The sequence below is a fragment of the Danio rerio genome, chromosome 8, assembly GCF_052040795.2.
Source record: "Danio rerio strain M-AB ecotype USA chromosome 8, GRCz13ab, whole genome shotgun sequence".
NCBI lineage: Eukaryota > Metazoa > Chordata > Actinopteri > Cypriniformes > Danionidae > Danio > Danio rerio.
Window position 1 is genome coordinate 49,155,001 of NC_141028.1, and position 15,162 is coordinate 49,170,162.

The 15,162-nt window shown below is 36.0% G+C and overlaps 1 protein-coding gene across 23 annotated transcripts in view; it reads right to left on the reverse strand.

Moving 5' to 3' along the window:
• The window catches only part of ncor2 (nuclear receptor corepressor 2), a 202,475-nt gene that overhangs the window by 64,404 nt on the left and 122,909 nt on the right, over positions 1-15,162 (reverse strand). For all 23 annotated transcript variants that reach the window (XR_015497179.1, XR_015497178.1, NM_001007032.1 and 20 more), the window contains 4 exon segments: positions 14,159-14,337; positions 9,866-9,920; positions 9,625-9,723; positions 1,328-1,455 (listed from right to left, as the gene is read on the reverse strand). Coding sequence is in view for 21 of the 23 variants with exons in the window: in NM_001007032.1 (NP_001007033.1) it covers positions 1,328-1,455; positions 9,625-9,723; positions 9,866-9,920; positions 14,159-14,337 (461 nt within the window). In the remaining 2 variants the exon portion in view is untranslated.

Genomic DNA, 15,162 nt, shown 5'->3' on the forward strand with positions numbered 1-15,162 from the left:
GGTGGCTTTCTGGTTTCTTTTCTTGTGCATAGCAGTTACTAGCACCCCACCTGAAAGATTTTTTTAACATAGCGGGTAATATAGTCATTCAACTTCACAATAATGTTGCAATATGTATTTGAATAATGATGGCTGGTTCCTTTACGCGAAAGCTCAGATTTGATTATCATAATTTGTTTTGTTTACAGAGTTTGAGGCTAACTGTATCATTATTATTCACACCTTAAAGTTTGCTTTCATTTGCTTTTTCGGTTTTTATGCTTTATCATTTCACACACTTTGTAACATTTTATTTATCAAGAGTCTCTTTAACACTTATGCTTATTTTATTATAAAGAAATGAGATATTTTGTTTCAATAATTTTGTTTTTGACTATTGAAATGATTTGCCTTAGTGATATTGTAGTAATACAATTGTAAAAAGTGGTTAAATAAAAAAAAACTAATATTCCTAAATGGTTTGTTAAAAAAATTCAATAATTATCGATATCGAATGATATTAAACATGATATTGTGATCTTTTTTTTTTTTTTTTGCTATATCGCCCTTATTTAAGGTCAATATTATTAGCCCCGTTACGCATTTTTTTTTCTCGTCTACAAAACAAGCTATCATTATACAATGACTTGCCTAATTACCTTAGTTAAGCCCGTGAACTGCACTTTAAAATAAATACTTGTATCTTTAAAAAATCTAATATAATATTATGTACTGTCATCATGGCAAAGATAAAATAAATCAGTTATTATAAATTAATTAGAAAGTTATTTAAAAAAGTTATATAAAATTTGCAGTTATTAGAAAATATTTCTGTTAAACATAGTATATATATACAGGGTGGCTATAAATTGAGGAGGGCTAATAATTCTGACTTCAACTATATTTTTATTAATCTTTTATTACATTGCTCATAAATCAACTTATAAAAAGAATAAATTGAGTAAAATATAAAAAATTGGAATATAAAAAAATCGAATATTCTGACAGGATATGAAATTTTCCTTGTGGTATTGAAATTTAAATCACAAAATTGTGGTCTCATAAGCATATTTCTAACCTAGAGTCTGTGACACACAAGCAGCTTAAAAGAGCTCTGAATCTGAGGACTTTAGCACCGGCTTTGAGTGGCAAGTCAGCAGAATGCTTTTTCCACCTGCCTGGTTATATAACTGTGCCTTCTCAGTTTAAGCTGAATCACAGAGAAAAACAAGCTATAAGGCCACGAGTTCAAAGAATATGATGAGAGAAAATGCAAGAAAAAGCAGCCGACGGACGGATGCGAGACAAAAAGGAGCAGCAGGCAAGCGAAAAGAGGGAAAATACTCACTTTATGCCATCCTCTTTGTCATCTCCCTCCGCTTTGTCCTCCTCACGTTCTCCCTCTTTTTCTTTCTCCTTGTCTTCTTTCTCCTCCTGGTTGTTCCGGTTCACCTGTTGCTGTGCCTGCTGGTTATTCTGCGAGCACAGAAAATCAAAACACAGACAATTAAATCCACATCGAAAACATTTTGTCCTTTTAACATTCTCATCTGCTGACAAAAAATGCTAAATAAATAAATAAATATGCAGATTGGCTGTACACACACTTAAATTCCCCTATAATTTCCCAAATGCTGTCTTGAACCAGGACGTCTTGTTATAAATCTGTCTGTGAACAAAGTGCGAAGGAAAAAAAAAACACCCCAGTACCCAGATCTCACTTCTTTGTATCTGGGCTTTCCTTCACATAAGAATTCCATTTTGAGTTACAAGGTACCATAAATCATCTATTTTTGTCAGGAACGAAATATAAGCACTAGAGCTAGTACAAAAGAGAGAAAGAAAATCCATGAAAAAGAATGAACAGACAGCGGCAGAATCTAAGGGGACAGAGAATGGAGTGATCAATGAAGTGAAAGAAGAATCACAATGTCTCCATGCACCACAGCTTTTGACAGACAGGACCCGAGATAACCTTACACACACACATGCACAAACGTAGCTGACAAATGTATTGTCATTCAATATATGATTTGGCACTATGATGTTTTTGATTGTGTCTTGTATGGCAGCGGTATACACATTTTCCTTTCATTCATTTTCACAAGCACGCCACAGCAACATACAGTAAGGTTGCACAATATACTTATGAAGGCAACAGGAAATAATCCAAAATGTCATGGAGAGTGGCATCTCACAAATTTATATCCAATTCTTTGGACTGTTATAAGAATCAGCAAGACTAAAGAACAGGAAACTTTCATGCCTAAGCGAAGATTTCGGATCTTGTAATGTTTTAGAATTAGATGAGTGGGGAGAGAGCAGCTGGTCTTCAGTGGCTGTTTACACTACACAAGCAATCAGATCGAATGATTGGACAAAATGTTTTACATTGACCTAGGTAAACAGGTCTTAGCTTATTATGAAGCTACTGAAATGGCATGTACAATAACAACCCAATTTAATGAACAATTTGTTCAATTGAAATGAAGTAGTTCTAAGTAGTTGAGGTCACATCACAGGCCGAGGGCATTTTAAGATCCTGATGAGGTACAGATTTGGGAAGTTCAAGTTTCAAGTTCAAGTTGCTTTATTGGCATGACATTAAGTACAGTATTCCCAAAGTACTTCAAATATAAAATATATTAAAAACATTGAAAAATTAATAGTAATACAGATAAGATATAATGACACACACAAAAAAAAACAATACATTTGATAAATATAATAATAATAATAATAATAGTAAAAAGTTTAAATTATTTAAATAAGATACATGAGTTTACATTAACCATTTCTTATGGTGTGTAGGGTGTATACATATTTTGCAGCTAGTCTAAATGTCAATTCGTCCTCTCCGAGAATATGGTAAAGTTTTGTTTTTTTTAAAGAGTCATTTAAATAAAAAAATGAACTGATCAATGTTTCAAATTGGGGGAAAAATATTTTTCTCATCGTGGTGTATTTGGGGTAAAACATGTAACATGTGACTTCCTCACGATTTTTTTCATCTATTGAGGATATTTTGGGGTGTCACGGTGGCTCAGTGGTAAGCACCGTCACCTCACAGCAAGAAGGTTTATTTAGATAATTTTTATATCTTATTTAGATAAAGATTTATTCAACAAGTATTATTCAGATAGATTGTTGATGAATGTATGGGTTTTGGCCAGATTGAGTAGCAATTTATGAAAAAAAGAAAATTAAGACCTGTTTAAAAAAGACCAACAACACAATATTTCAGTTAATTTAAGACTTTTTAAGGCCTAAAATTTGGATTTTGAGATTTAAGACTTTTAAAGACTTTTTAAGACCCTGCAAAATCCCTGCATTATAAATGTCCAGTTTTAGGAGACTACGTTCTTCACAGCCACTACTTTTGATATTTTCAGTTTTTCACAGAGATAACGTTAGTCCTGTTTTAAATCTGCCCGTTATTGAAAAAACTAACAATAAACTAATGTATTTCCAGTAACTAAAGATAACAAATTCAAATAAATACTGAAATAAATTATTTGTTCATTGTTTGTTCATTTTAAGTAAATACATTAACTATCTGTCCGATATTGGAAAGTGTTATAATATTTCCCTAATAAACATTTATTTCAATATTAGTTAAACATAGTCATTTGGACATAAAAAATAAAAAATAAATACAATAGTCTAATAAAATGCTTTATGGCAGGGTGGCACAGAGGCTCAGTGGTTAGCACTGTCGCCGCACAACAAGAAGGTTGCTGGTTCAAGTCCCGGCTGGGTCCACTGGCATTTTTGTGTGGAGTTTGCATGTTCTCCCCGTGTTGGCGTGGGTTTCCTCCGGGTGCTCTGGTTTCCCTCACAGTCTAAGACATGTGCTATAGGGGAATTGAATAAACTAAATTGTCCGTAGTGTATGAGTGTGAATGCGGAGTGTAGGGGTGTTTCCCAGTACTGATTTGCAGCTGGAAGGACATCTGCTGTGTAGAACATTATCTGGATAAGTTGGTGATTATTTCCGCTGTGGCGACTTCTGACGAATAAAGGGACTAAGCCGAAGGAAAATGAATGAATGAATGTTTTATGGCAATAGAAAACAGCTTTTCTATTTAAATGTAATTAAATCATCATCACGATTGTCTTCATTCATTCATTTTCTTGTTGGCTTAGTCCCTTTATTAATCTGGGGTCGCCACAGTGGAATGAACCGCCAACTTATCCAGCAAGTTTTTACGCAGCGGATGCCCTTCCAGCCGCAACCCATCTCTGGGAAACATCCACACATACACACACACACACTCATACACTACGGAAAATGTAGCCTACCCAATTCACATGTACTGCATGCCTTTGGACTGTGGGGGAAACCGAAGTACCCGGAGAAAACCCACGCGAACGCAGGGAGAACATGCAAACTCCACACAGAAACGCCAACTGAGCCGAAGATCAAACCAGCGACCTTCTTGCTGTGAGGCGAACGTGCTACCCACTGCGCCACTGCGTCACCTTTCACGTTTGTCTTAAATCATTTTAATTAATTTGCTATAAAAGCTGAAGAAGACTGTGCAGCATCATCTAGAAGTACAGTATTTATTTGAACTAGCAATTACAGACAAATCACAAAATCAATTTACCAAATGATTACACTGTAAGCCAAAAAACGGAATGGTCTTTCTCTGAGAGCAGTGAAATCAGACGTCACGTCAGCTGCCCACGTCCCTTATTACAGCGCTACATGCTCAGTTACTTATGCACAGTTAAACACACATCTACAGATGCACTCATCCGTACAGTAACTTGTTTTCTGTTTTTCTGTCTCGCTTTTGTTCATGCTCTCTCTCACCCATCAGGCTCATCCTGTTGTATCCCTCGTTTTCGGTGTTTGTGGTGCTGGCTGAGAGGGTTTTAATGTGAGCCCATTAAAGATCAGGCGATATTTAATGACCTGAGCAGAAGAGCTCCAGCAGGAGAAGACCAGTAAAACAAATGTGTTTGGGCTGTGGACTCATTATTCTATCAGCTTTTATTGAGCTGCAGGAATGACACACATAGAGTGCTCCTGCTTGCCCTCTCTTTAAACCAAAACGCAAACATTTCTCATATTCACGCCGCAACAGTGCTGTGACACACATACACATACATTAATGAGTATATGAGATCAGGAGAGAGTCACGGAGAACTCCAGCAGGGCACAGAAGCTGGATAATTACTGCATATGGTTTCAACTCACTTTGAGGTGTGTGCCTGTGATGCTCATTAGAATCATGCTGATTTATTTTTAATAACACACACTCATTAAAAAGACAAGCCGGATTCACAATGCCACTATAAGCACAATGATGAGGTAAATGCTGGTAATGAGGGGACTGAACCACAAGCAGAATAAATGTTTATAAGGTTTCATATGCCATAATTCTATGGACAACATTCAAAAGCCTTTAGTTTTTTTGATGCTGCATTCCATTTAACTCTATAATGAGCAATTTCAGCTTTTCTACGGTAAAACTGCAACAGGACACCTCTTGATTAGACACTTTTATGTTGGACACTCATGCAAAGAACTGCAAAATGTATTAAATGATTTTGGCAAGAACCAAATAACAATTAATATTTTTTCAGTCATGTGACCTGTATGAAGACCTAGCAGGCAAAACAACAAGTTTTATGGGCAGCTTACAATAGGAGCTCCCTAGAAATGCCCCATAAGCTGGTAAGATTTCCTTCCATTTTCAACTATGTAAACAGAAGATATATGTAACAAAATGTACATTTTGGGCACTTGGGATCCATATAAAGCACCCACTGCCCTATTGCAGTCATTTAAAGGGGTGTTCCAGAGTGTAATTTTAAGGCTTGGTTGTGTTTATAAGATGCAAAGTAAGGTGTGCTCAAGCTTCATTCAGAAAATCACATTATTTTTTCACGTATCTTACTTTGATTATATACAGCTATTCAGCTAACATGAAAACAGCTGTCATATTTACTAGTTCCTTTGAAAGCCTGCCCTCAAGATGCTCTGATTAGTCAGCTATCGTAATGTGCTGTGATTCGCGGATTGGCTCCATGTCACCAGGAAAAGCCTCACACCCCTTTAAGCACACGATTTTGCGCTGTGTAAACACTGCCAGTGTTTAGCTGTATCAGTTTGTACCTGGATCAGAAAAAAATGACAGAGGACATAGCTTAACCTTAGAGTGCGCAATTTATTTGAAGAGTGGAGGGACACGCGCAATTTCCGGGAGTTTATTATTTATTTGCGGGCATCCGGGAGTCTGTATGCTTATGCAGGAGACTCCTGGAACTTTTTGGAGACTTCGGATGTCTGAGCATGTGTAAGTAATATAAAACGTTCACATATCTTTTGCAAGTTTGTTATTTGAGTTATTTAATGCAGGGAAAGCGACTGCATAGAGAGTTGAAGGATAAAAAGGAATTTGTAGCTACAAAATCCTTGCTACAACATACCATTAACGTTAAAAACAGATCAGTTTTAACAAATAAAAATACTTAAGATTTGTGGCTCACAATCCACAGCTTCTTCTATTATGGTTAGAGCTGCTCCTTTTTTGAGGAGTTTTAGCCGAATCCAGCAATGAACTGGGAGAGATTCTGGAAGTTCCTAATTGTCAAATTCTAGCTACATATTTTTTAAAATTCTCTGGAACATAATTAAAATTAAATTGTAAGCATTTCTCTCTTTGTGTCAAACAGAACAAGCGCTTTAAAAATAGCAGCGGTTGGACGGAATTTTGCCTTTCTCTGCAACATTACAGCATTACAACGCCTCTGGCTACGCCTCTTTGCAGTACAGGGTGTATGCGTGTTACGTATGCACCTAACCTGAAGCGTTTGTGATCTCACTATCCCAGATGCATTTTATTGTAGCCCCCAAACTTCATTTGCTATAGGCTTTACTAAGCTAACTCTGCTACAAAACTAATAAATATGAAATTTTTACTAGTATATAAACACTCTACGAGCAATGCACTCTGTATGAAGCTAAAAGAATTTTAAGTAACCCATCTCATGTACTCTACCCATTTTACGATCTTTCACCTTCTGGAAGAAAATACAGAACTTTCCGCTGGAAACGGAACAGACTTAAGAACTCTTTTATTCCAGTGTCAATCAGATTATTGAACACTGAACGATAGTATATGTAATTCTTCTGCATGTTGGCTTATTTTTAGATTGTTATTGTGTCAGAACCTGCTGAAGTGCTGTTGGAGTCTACAGAAAATTTCCCCTTGAGGGACAATAAAGTATACAAACAAACAAAAAGCCAATGTCTCCCTGTGCACTGAACTTTGAGCGCATTACATTCAGAGCTGTTGTTTATGTTCACACAGCTAAATTACACATCAACTAAAGCTTAGCATATGATATCGTAGCGGACCACCCCTTTAAGTAAAACACCAGGTACATGCCAGAGCTCCATTTCAGCTATGATTAATAGTAAAATCTGTCTTAAGTAGAATCCTTCAGCAATTCAGTCATTTGTGATGGTGGTATAGAATGTGTGTATGTTTTTATATTTGCTGTCTTTTTGTTTGTTTGTTCACTTCTTTACATTTTGACTTCAGTTATATTATGGTATATAATATATTTGGTTAATGTATACTTTAACTGCAAATTAGAATAGAAAACAAATAGAAACAAAAGATTTTTAAAAAGCCTACAAAAGTACCAACAGTTATAGGTATCTTAGATCATGATGAGTCAAAAAGTCTGCCGTTTGGTATAATCCACAAGTTTCTCCTTTCTGGATTTTCTTTCTCTGAAGTAAATCAGCAGATGAATGTCTTCTCGTTAGTTAAATATATCTTATTGCAGAACATCTATATGGCATCTTAGTTAAAACTAAAAAATCGCTCAGCTTGCGACTTGGCGGAAAGCGGGAGATAGTTTTTGCTTGTCCAGTGGGGGGCGGTTTTCCCTTAATTGTGTGATGTTATATGAAACCTATCAATATAGCCTCTTTTACACCGAGAATCAAGATGCATTCTTGCCAACATGTCTACAGAATGGACAGCACTAACAGGAAGTTTCAATAAAATCTAAAATTCATTAGGCTTGTCCATGTCAGACCACTTCTAGGTTGCAATACGCTTGTTCAGAGTGCTTTCAAAGTGTTTGAATGTGCATGAACAGCCACAAAAGAGCGCTTACTCTTCACCTACTGACCTTACACATAATCACTATGGGGTGCGTTGTGAGATAGCATTTCAAAACAAGGCATGCAAGCTGTTTTTCGATTAACGTAGCTGCCATTCACAGTCTTTTCATCTGCATGCTTGCTAGCGAAAGTGATGTAAAATGTGACCAAATAAGAGCGGAGGATTTTGACAGAAGCTAAACACGTGGTTGCATTTCACGCATTTGAATGCTTGTTAACACCATGTTTAAACTCTAACGCCTCTCGGTTGACCACTTGTGATCCGATCACAGAAAATGCAGATGAAAAGAGAGCCAATGTTTTAAACTAGCACCATTAAGCGTTGATAAAACAACTACAAAATGCAAAAAATATTAAAAAAGTATAATTGTTTTTAATGCATAATCCACATCCACTACACCCTACTTGCATGAAATGCAGCATTAAGACTCTTGTTTTGCAAGATGTTTGTTCGAAGATATCAGAAATTGTCAACATTTATACAATGTGCGTTTAGAATAGTACAAAGACGCTGGGTGCTGCCCCCTGTTGTTGGATAGCGTCTAAAAAAGCATCTGCACTACATGTGTCAGACTTATGCCGAGTTCAGACTGCATGATTTTTAAAGTAGTCGTGTCACAGTTGTTTTCACACTGCATGACTATCTGGGCTTGTGTTTCGTCGCTGCTTTGTTTACACTGCAAGATGGATCGGCGACAGGGACTTTCACATTGCATGACTTTACTATAGGAAGAATCGCCGACAACTTCGTCCAAACTACGTCTCACAGCCAAAAACATGTAGTATATCGTTTGTTATTAACTACATAATAAGCCTTTAATGGGGTAGAAAATGTACATATTTGCTCACCTAGGTTTAAAGGGAATTAGCCATTTCTGCTCAACGTTGCTAATAAACTAATTTCTTTCTGTGTGAAACGTCAAACAGACACGGTTGCTCCTGAGTCCTGTCAAACCTCCACTAGTTTTTCCTTAATTTCGTGGGTCTAAATTAACCGAAAAAGAGCGCTCTTAACTTCTCCCCCTGCCTCCCACAGGCCTGCAGCAGGTATACACACACGCACACACAAGTGAATGCCACTCTCTCATTGGCTGCAGGCGATCGCTGATGTTATTTTCAGTCAAAACTCAATTCACACGGCATGATTTGAATCGCCGACAGCTCCAGATACTTAGCATGCCAAATATCTTGCAGGCATCGGCAACTCATTGGCGATTTTATCAGATCACGTCTTTGATAGTTCACACTGTGTGTTTGTCACTCACGTGCACGAGCTCCGATTTGCCTGTGATTTCAGGCATTTGTCGGCGATTTCTCAAAACCTGTCGGCGATCCGAAATCGGGGCTAAAATCACGCAGTCTGAACTAGGCATTAAGTATACTTTAGTCTACTTAGAGAGTGATGTTGACATGAGTGTGCGCAAGATTCAGCAGAACATATAAAACAAAGTACACCTTAAAAAGTCAAAAGGCATGCTTGGAAAGTTGCTTACCTGGCTCCTGCCTCTGCGACGGTAGCTTCTGCGAACGATGTTCTTGTAGTTCTCATTCTTCTTAGTCAGGTAGTAGAAGAGGACACACTCAGCCACCGTCTGTGGTGGGACACACACACATACAGCACTTTAAGTCTTAGTCGTTCAGCTCAAACACTCTGATCACATTCACGCGGTGCACACAGCCTGCAGTGCAAACAATGAGATGAAGAGGATGATATTAATAAAGATGCAGGTGTACCTTTCTCTCCAGAAAAGAGGCTATCAGGGCAAAGTTTTTTGGGTGCTGGATAAACCTGCAGAAAAGGAGAGGAATAGCTGTGATACTTTGCTAATACAACAGTTACATGATAAATGAATTAACCATTTTTAATACTTTTTATGAGGGTTATTTGTTTAGAAAGGCATGATACCGGGTCATGTTTATAACATAAGTAGACAAGTTCTCACAGACTTCGCTATTACTGCTTTACAAAGAAACTCCACCACCAAATCAAAAATGCATCAACCATGTTTATTTAACAGGAAACCAAAAAAATAATTCAATAAATGTTTTAGTGTTTGTATTTCAGTTACTGGGTAAGGAAACTGTATGCCATTTAGAGACACATTCACAGTTGGAATGTTATTTGGCAGAAAGCTACCTCTCAAAATTAAGGTCAGACAAATTTGCCAAATTACTAACTCAAGAATCATATTTGGTTAAAACGAAGCTTATTCACGTCTTCACACGTCTCATGCTTTAGCTATTTTATGTTGTGTGCACAAAACAGACACTGATACATCTCAAACTTCTCATTAAGAATCTTTGACAGTTATTTTGGTTGCCAAAATTAGGAAACTGGCTGGATGTCAGTAACATAAATCATTAAAATCAGGACTTATACAACAATACGGTATGTTTAAAACCAGGCTGTCTGGCATGCGTCCTAACACATCCCATAATGTGAGAAATGACCCTTCACTAAGCCACAACCGAAGACTGCCACACACCAATCGTGGCTTAGCAACTTTAGCTATGTGCAGGAGGTCTGTCAAGCTTTCAAGCGAGGGAAACAAGCCATTGGATTGTGCAAATCTGATACCGGTATCCTAAAGGTTTGGACGGGGTGGTGGAATTTTTTTTTTTCATTTCCAAAACCTAAAACCCAATGAAAGAAATGCCAGCGTGGATCAAGCTGTGTGAGGGGAGTTAAGTTGGTTTTGTTTACACTATTTCAGACGCATTCAGTGATTGACCAATGGCAATAACTCAAAAACCTCTAACCCTAAAAAAGATCTAAACTGTGTTTCAAACAAAAATACAAAACAGGTTGTTTCCCAGCTGTCTCTTTATTTTCGCTCAATATTATGCGTAATGCTCCGTTTAAGCCCTTGCAATAGCTGTAAGAGCGATCACAATCCAGTCATATTTCCATCTGTTTCAAGCTACGAATATCTGGATTACATATCAACAGAACAAAACAGATGTGATCACAATCTGAGCCCTTGCGATCAATATACTTCACCTGCAGCTGTTTTTCAGTCATTTATTACCCTCATGTACAAGTCAGAGTTACAAATCACCAATGTTTTTGTCGGTCTTTTAGAGATTTTTTTGGAGATGATTGGTGATGACGTTATAGCAGGTTATTGTCTGCTTTTATATTTGGTGTCTGATTAATATTTGCTGGTAGGGAAAATCTATTTGTTCGCTTCTGCTGTTTATACTTAAATTACCATTTCAATTCAATTATTTTTTTTCACATAACTGCAAATTAAAATAGAAACTGGATAAAAGAACTCAAACATAATGACAGTGATAGGTACTGTACATTGTTATGGGTTAATGATGCTAATATTCCGCTACAAATCCATCAATTTTGCCTTTCTGGCCTTTTCTTTCTATGAATGAATTATTCAGAAGCACTGTTCATGCGTGTTTCCTCGCTGGTTAGTAACACTATATTTCATTGCGCTACAATTAATCTATCAGGCTTTTTGGCTAAAAATAAAATAAAGAAATCACAGTTTAATTTGTTATTATAAGATTATTTTTAAATTTCCCCTCTCCTGCTGTGCATGAACTAAGCTGTTAAATGGTCAGTGTATGAGGGGGCTAGGCTTTAGCTTCAGTTTTGATTAAATTATTTTCTAATCGGTTGTGTATTACATAGTGAACATACACCTGCAATACATACTGCAGTCCTTTTTTTTTTTTGCCTGGCTTTCTCAGATATCTCACCTGTTTGCCAAAAATGACTAATTATTTCCCTGGAAATGTCTGACACCGGTGCTTACATATTGTAATAGACGTGCAAGGCACGAAAGCTTAACAGGCGTAACAACTGTAACTAAGGAGGGCGGAGCTTAGCAAAGGGTTAATTATGAACGCTTTCAACCACATGAACATGTACACTACAAAAGCTATGATCTAATGCATTACTGGCTACCCATATAAACAGTATAAAAATAATAACTGAACAAGCCAAAATATTAGTGGCCTTTTTTACATTATTATTTTAACATTAAAAAGCCGGGTTTCTATCTTAAAGTGAAGCAAAACCTTTTTAAAGTTTGCAAAAAATAAAAAAATAAATCCCAAATGCAACTTAGGTGTGTTTTCATTAAGTTGTTAGGACAGCTGAAATGCTGGTAACCTAGTGAATAACACTTATTATTTAAACCAGAGCAAGAGAGGATTGAAGCAGAACTGTGTTCTTTAGGTTTACAACCCAAAAAAGAATTAAAGAACCTGGGTGTTATTTTCGATTGTGATCTTAATTTTAAATCTCATATTAATCAAGTTACAAAAACATGTTTTTATCATTTAAGAAATGTTGCCAAAATTCGTTCTTTCCTATCTTTTGATGATGCCAAGAAATTAATTCATGCTTTTATTTTCTCTCGGCTTGATTATTGCAATGCTATCTATACTGGTTTACCTAAGGGTTCTACAATGAAGTTGCAATTGATACAAAATTCAGCAGCCAGAGTTTTAATGAAAATAAAGAAATGAGAGCACATTACACCAGTATTAATAGAATTACACTGGTTACCTGTGCACCAAAGGATAGATTTTAAGATTCTTTTATTAGTTTATAAAGCACTACACAACATGACACCTTCCTACATTTCCGACTGTTTAACAAAATATAATCCAAACCGTTTGCTACGCTCTTCTAGTGCTGGACTTTTAGAATTTTATCCTGTAAACTGATGCGATCTGGCGGGACTTCTTTTAGCCATTATGCTCCAAAAATTTGGAACTGTCTCCCCCTTGAAGTGAAAGAATCCCCAAGTATTCATGTTTTTAAAAAGCGTGTTAAGACACGTCTTTTTAAAATTGCGTATGATTAAACAAGTTTGTTAGGTGTACGCATTTTTATCTATTTTGTTGTAGGTTTATGTTTGTAATGTATGGTGTGTGCTTGCATATGTAAGGACTATTGTGTGTGTGATCATGTGGATATATACTTATATTTTGTGTACATGAATGCTTTTATTTCAGTATATGTGACAAGTTTTTGTGGTCTATTTTAATGCTTTTGTTGTTGTTTATGAGGCACTTTGAGTTGCATGTATGTTGGAAAAGTGCTATACAAATAAAGTTTATTATTATTATTAAACAAGGAAAGCATAATGTAGACGACTGATTAGTCGCATGGGTGTAATACTCACTACATCAGAGTTTATTCAGCAAATACATTTCCATTTCTCATTATTCACATTAACCACCTTTTGCAAAAAACCTCAATCGAGCATTAAAACTCTTCTTTTTTTAAAGGGATTTTTATTCAAAATTTGGCATTTTGATCATTTCATTTAATTTTACTTAAAAAGGCATATTAACAGAGGGTTTTTTTTATTTAATTTTTTTTTTTTTTACTTTTTTTAAAATCACCATTATCATGGGAATTACTGAGTCATATCAATATGAAAGGTGGATTCATACTGACATGACCCAGAAATTCCCAAGAAAATCTGTTGGTCACATCAGTATATTTCTGAGGGACTTCTTGAGCGGCCACAGTTTCAAATTGGATTAGTAAATTTTCAGTGTTGACTAACAAAACACTGCTCATTTGCGAACACCTTCTGAGTTTTTTAGTTTTAAAATGTTGACAACAAATAATGGAACAGTTTTTTTCTTTTCCAAATGCCAACGAATTCCCACGCTACACAAACACATTTCAGTCTTTTCATGACTAACTCGGAATCGTTTATTAGTCATTCCACTCATTCAAATGTTTTGGTGCTTTTTGGTGCAAATCATTCTGAAACAATATTTTGTTTTTCTCTCGGCAAAGTAATATTTCTGTTGGCCTGTAGAGGCCTGGAGACATTTTCTAAAGTAACCATACTTCGTCTAACCTAGTATTGCACCACTAACCAACTATCAAACACGACCACAATCAAATAAACTGCTGATCCATTTAAAACAAAGCGATAGATGCTAAACCACATGCTGATTCATCTAAGAACAGATTTCATAACTCCTTATCCCTTGGTGAAAAATGAAAATGCACTTCCACACTGAAAGCACAGAACGTACTTCTCACGGAAGGTGTCCTTCTCCTGTTCGCTCCACATGTTCATGACCTGTCTGTCTTTGTAGACCTTCATAGGATCATCCATCAGCCCATTCATGTTGATGAACTTTATCCTCTGCTGTTCGGCATCAAACAGCATGGGAGGAATCACAGCTAACTGACGCATCTGCTTCTCAGAGTTCTGCAGCAAGAAAGAGACAAACATGAAATGGAAAGAGAGAGAAAAAAAAGAGTGATGCTAAAAGAATGGCAGAGGTGGTCAGCAAATATGCCACTGAATCTTGTTTCTGTGTAGAAGTCCATCAGCCATAAAACCAAATTGGTTGTGCCTCAGACCTTGATATGTGAAGGCACTTTGGTATTTGTGCACATTTTACACTGAAGAATACGCTGTCTGTTTTACAGTTTTTGTTTCTTAGAATTTAAAAGTATCATTAAGGCTCAACATATGTGATCAATGCTCATCAAGGCTGCATCTGCTTGAATGAAAACAGAAAAACAGTTACATTGTGATTAAAAACTGAATAAACGGTTTTATAATGTAACTTTTTAATAGTGTATTGTGTGTCTTAATGTATGGAGGACCGGGACTGCCGGTTAAAAATAAAAGTAAGAATTTAATAACTGAAGCATAAAAAAGTGTTTAAATAAATCACAATTTAAATGAACAAATATTGGACAAATAAATAGACATATTTAAATGTGTTCAATTAAACTGTGTTTTTAAAAGTCATTTAATAAAGCAATAAAACAACGCAATTATAAATAGCTTCAGATGTATAAATAGTATTTTTTATAAATATAAATCACATTATATAGATTAATATATATATTATATATAGTTAATTTAAAATACACTTACAGTAAATGCACAATTTAAATGGCTTTTTAAAAAAGCATTTGGCAAATGCTTTTCTCTCTCTATTTGTCACTTGCTTTTCATTAGCATATTTATACACAGCTAGGCCTATAAATAATCTTTATTGGTGCAGTCAAATGAATTCTC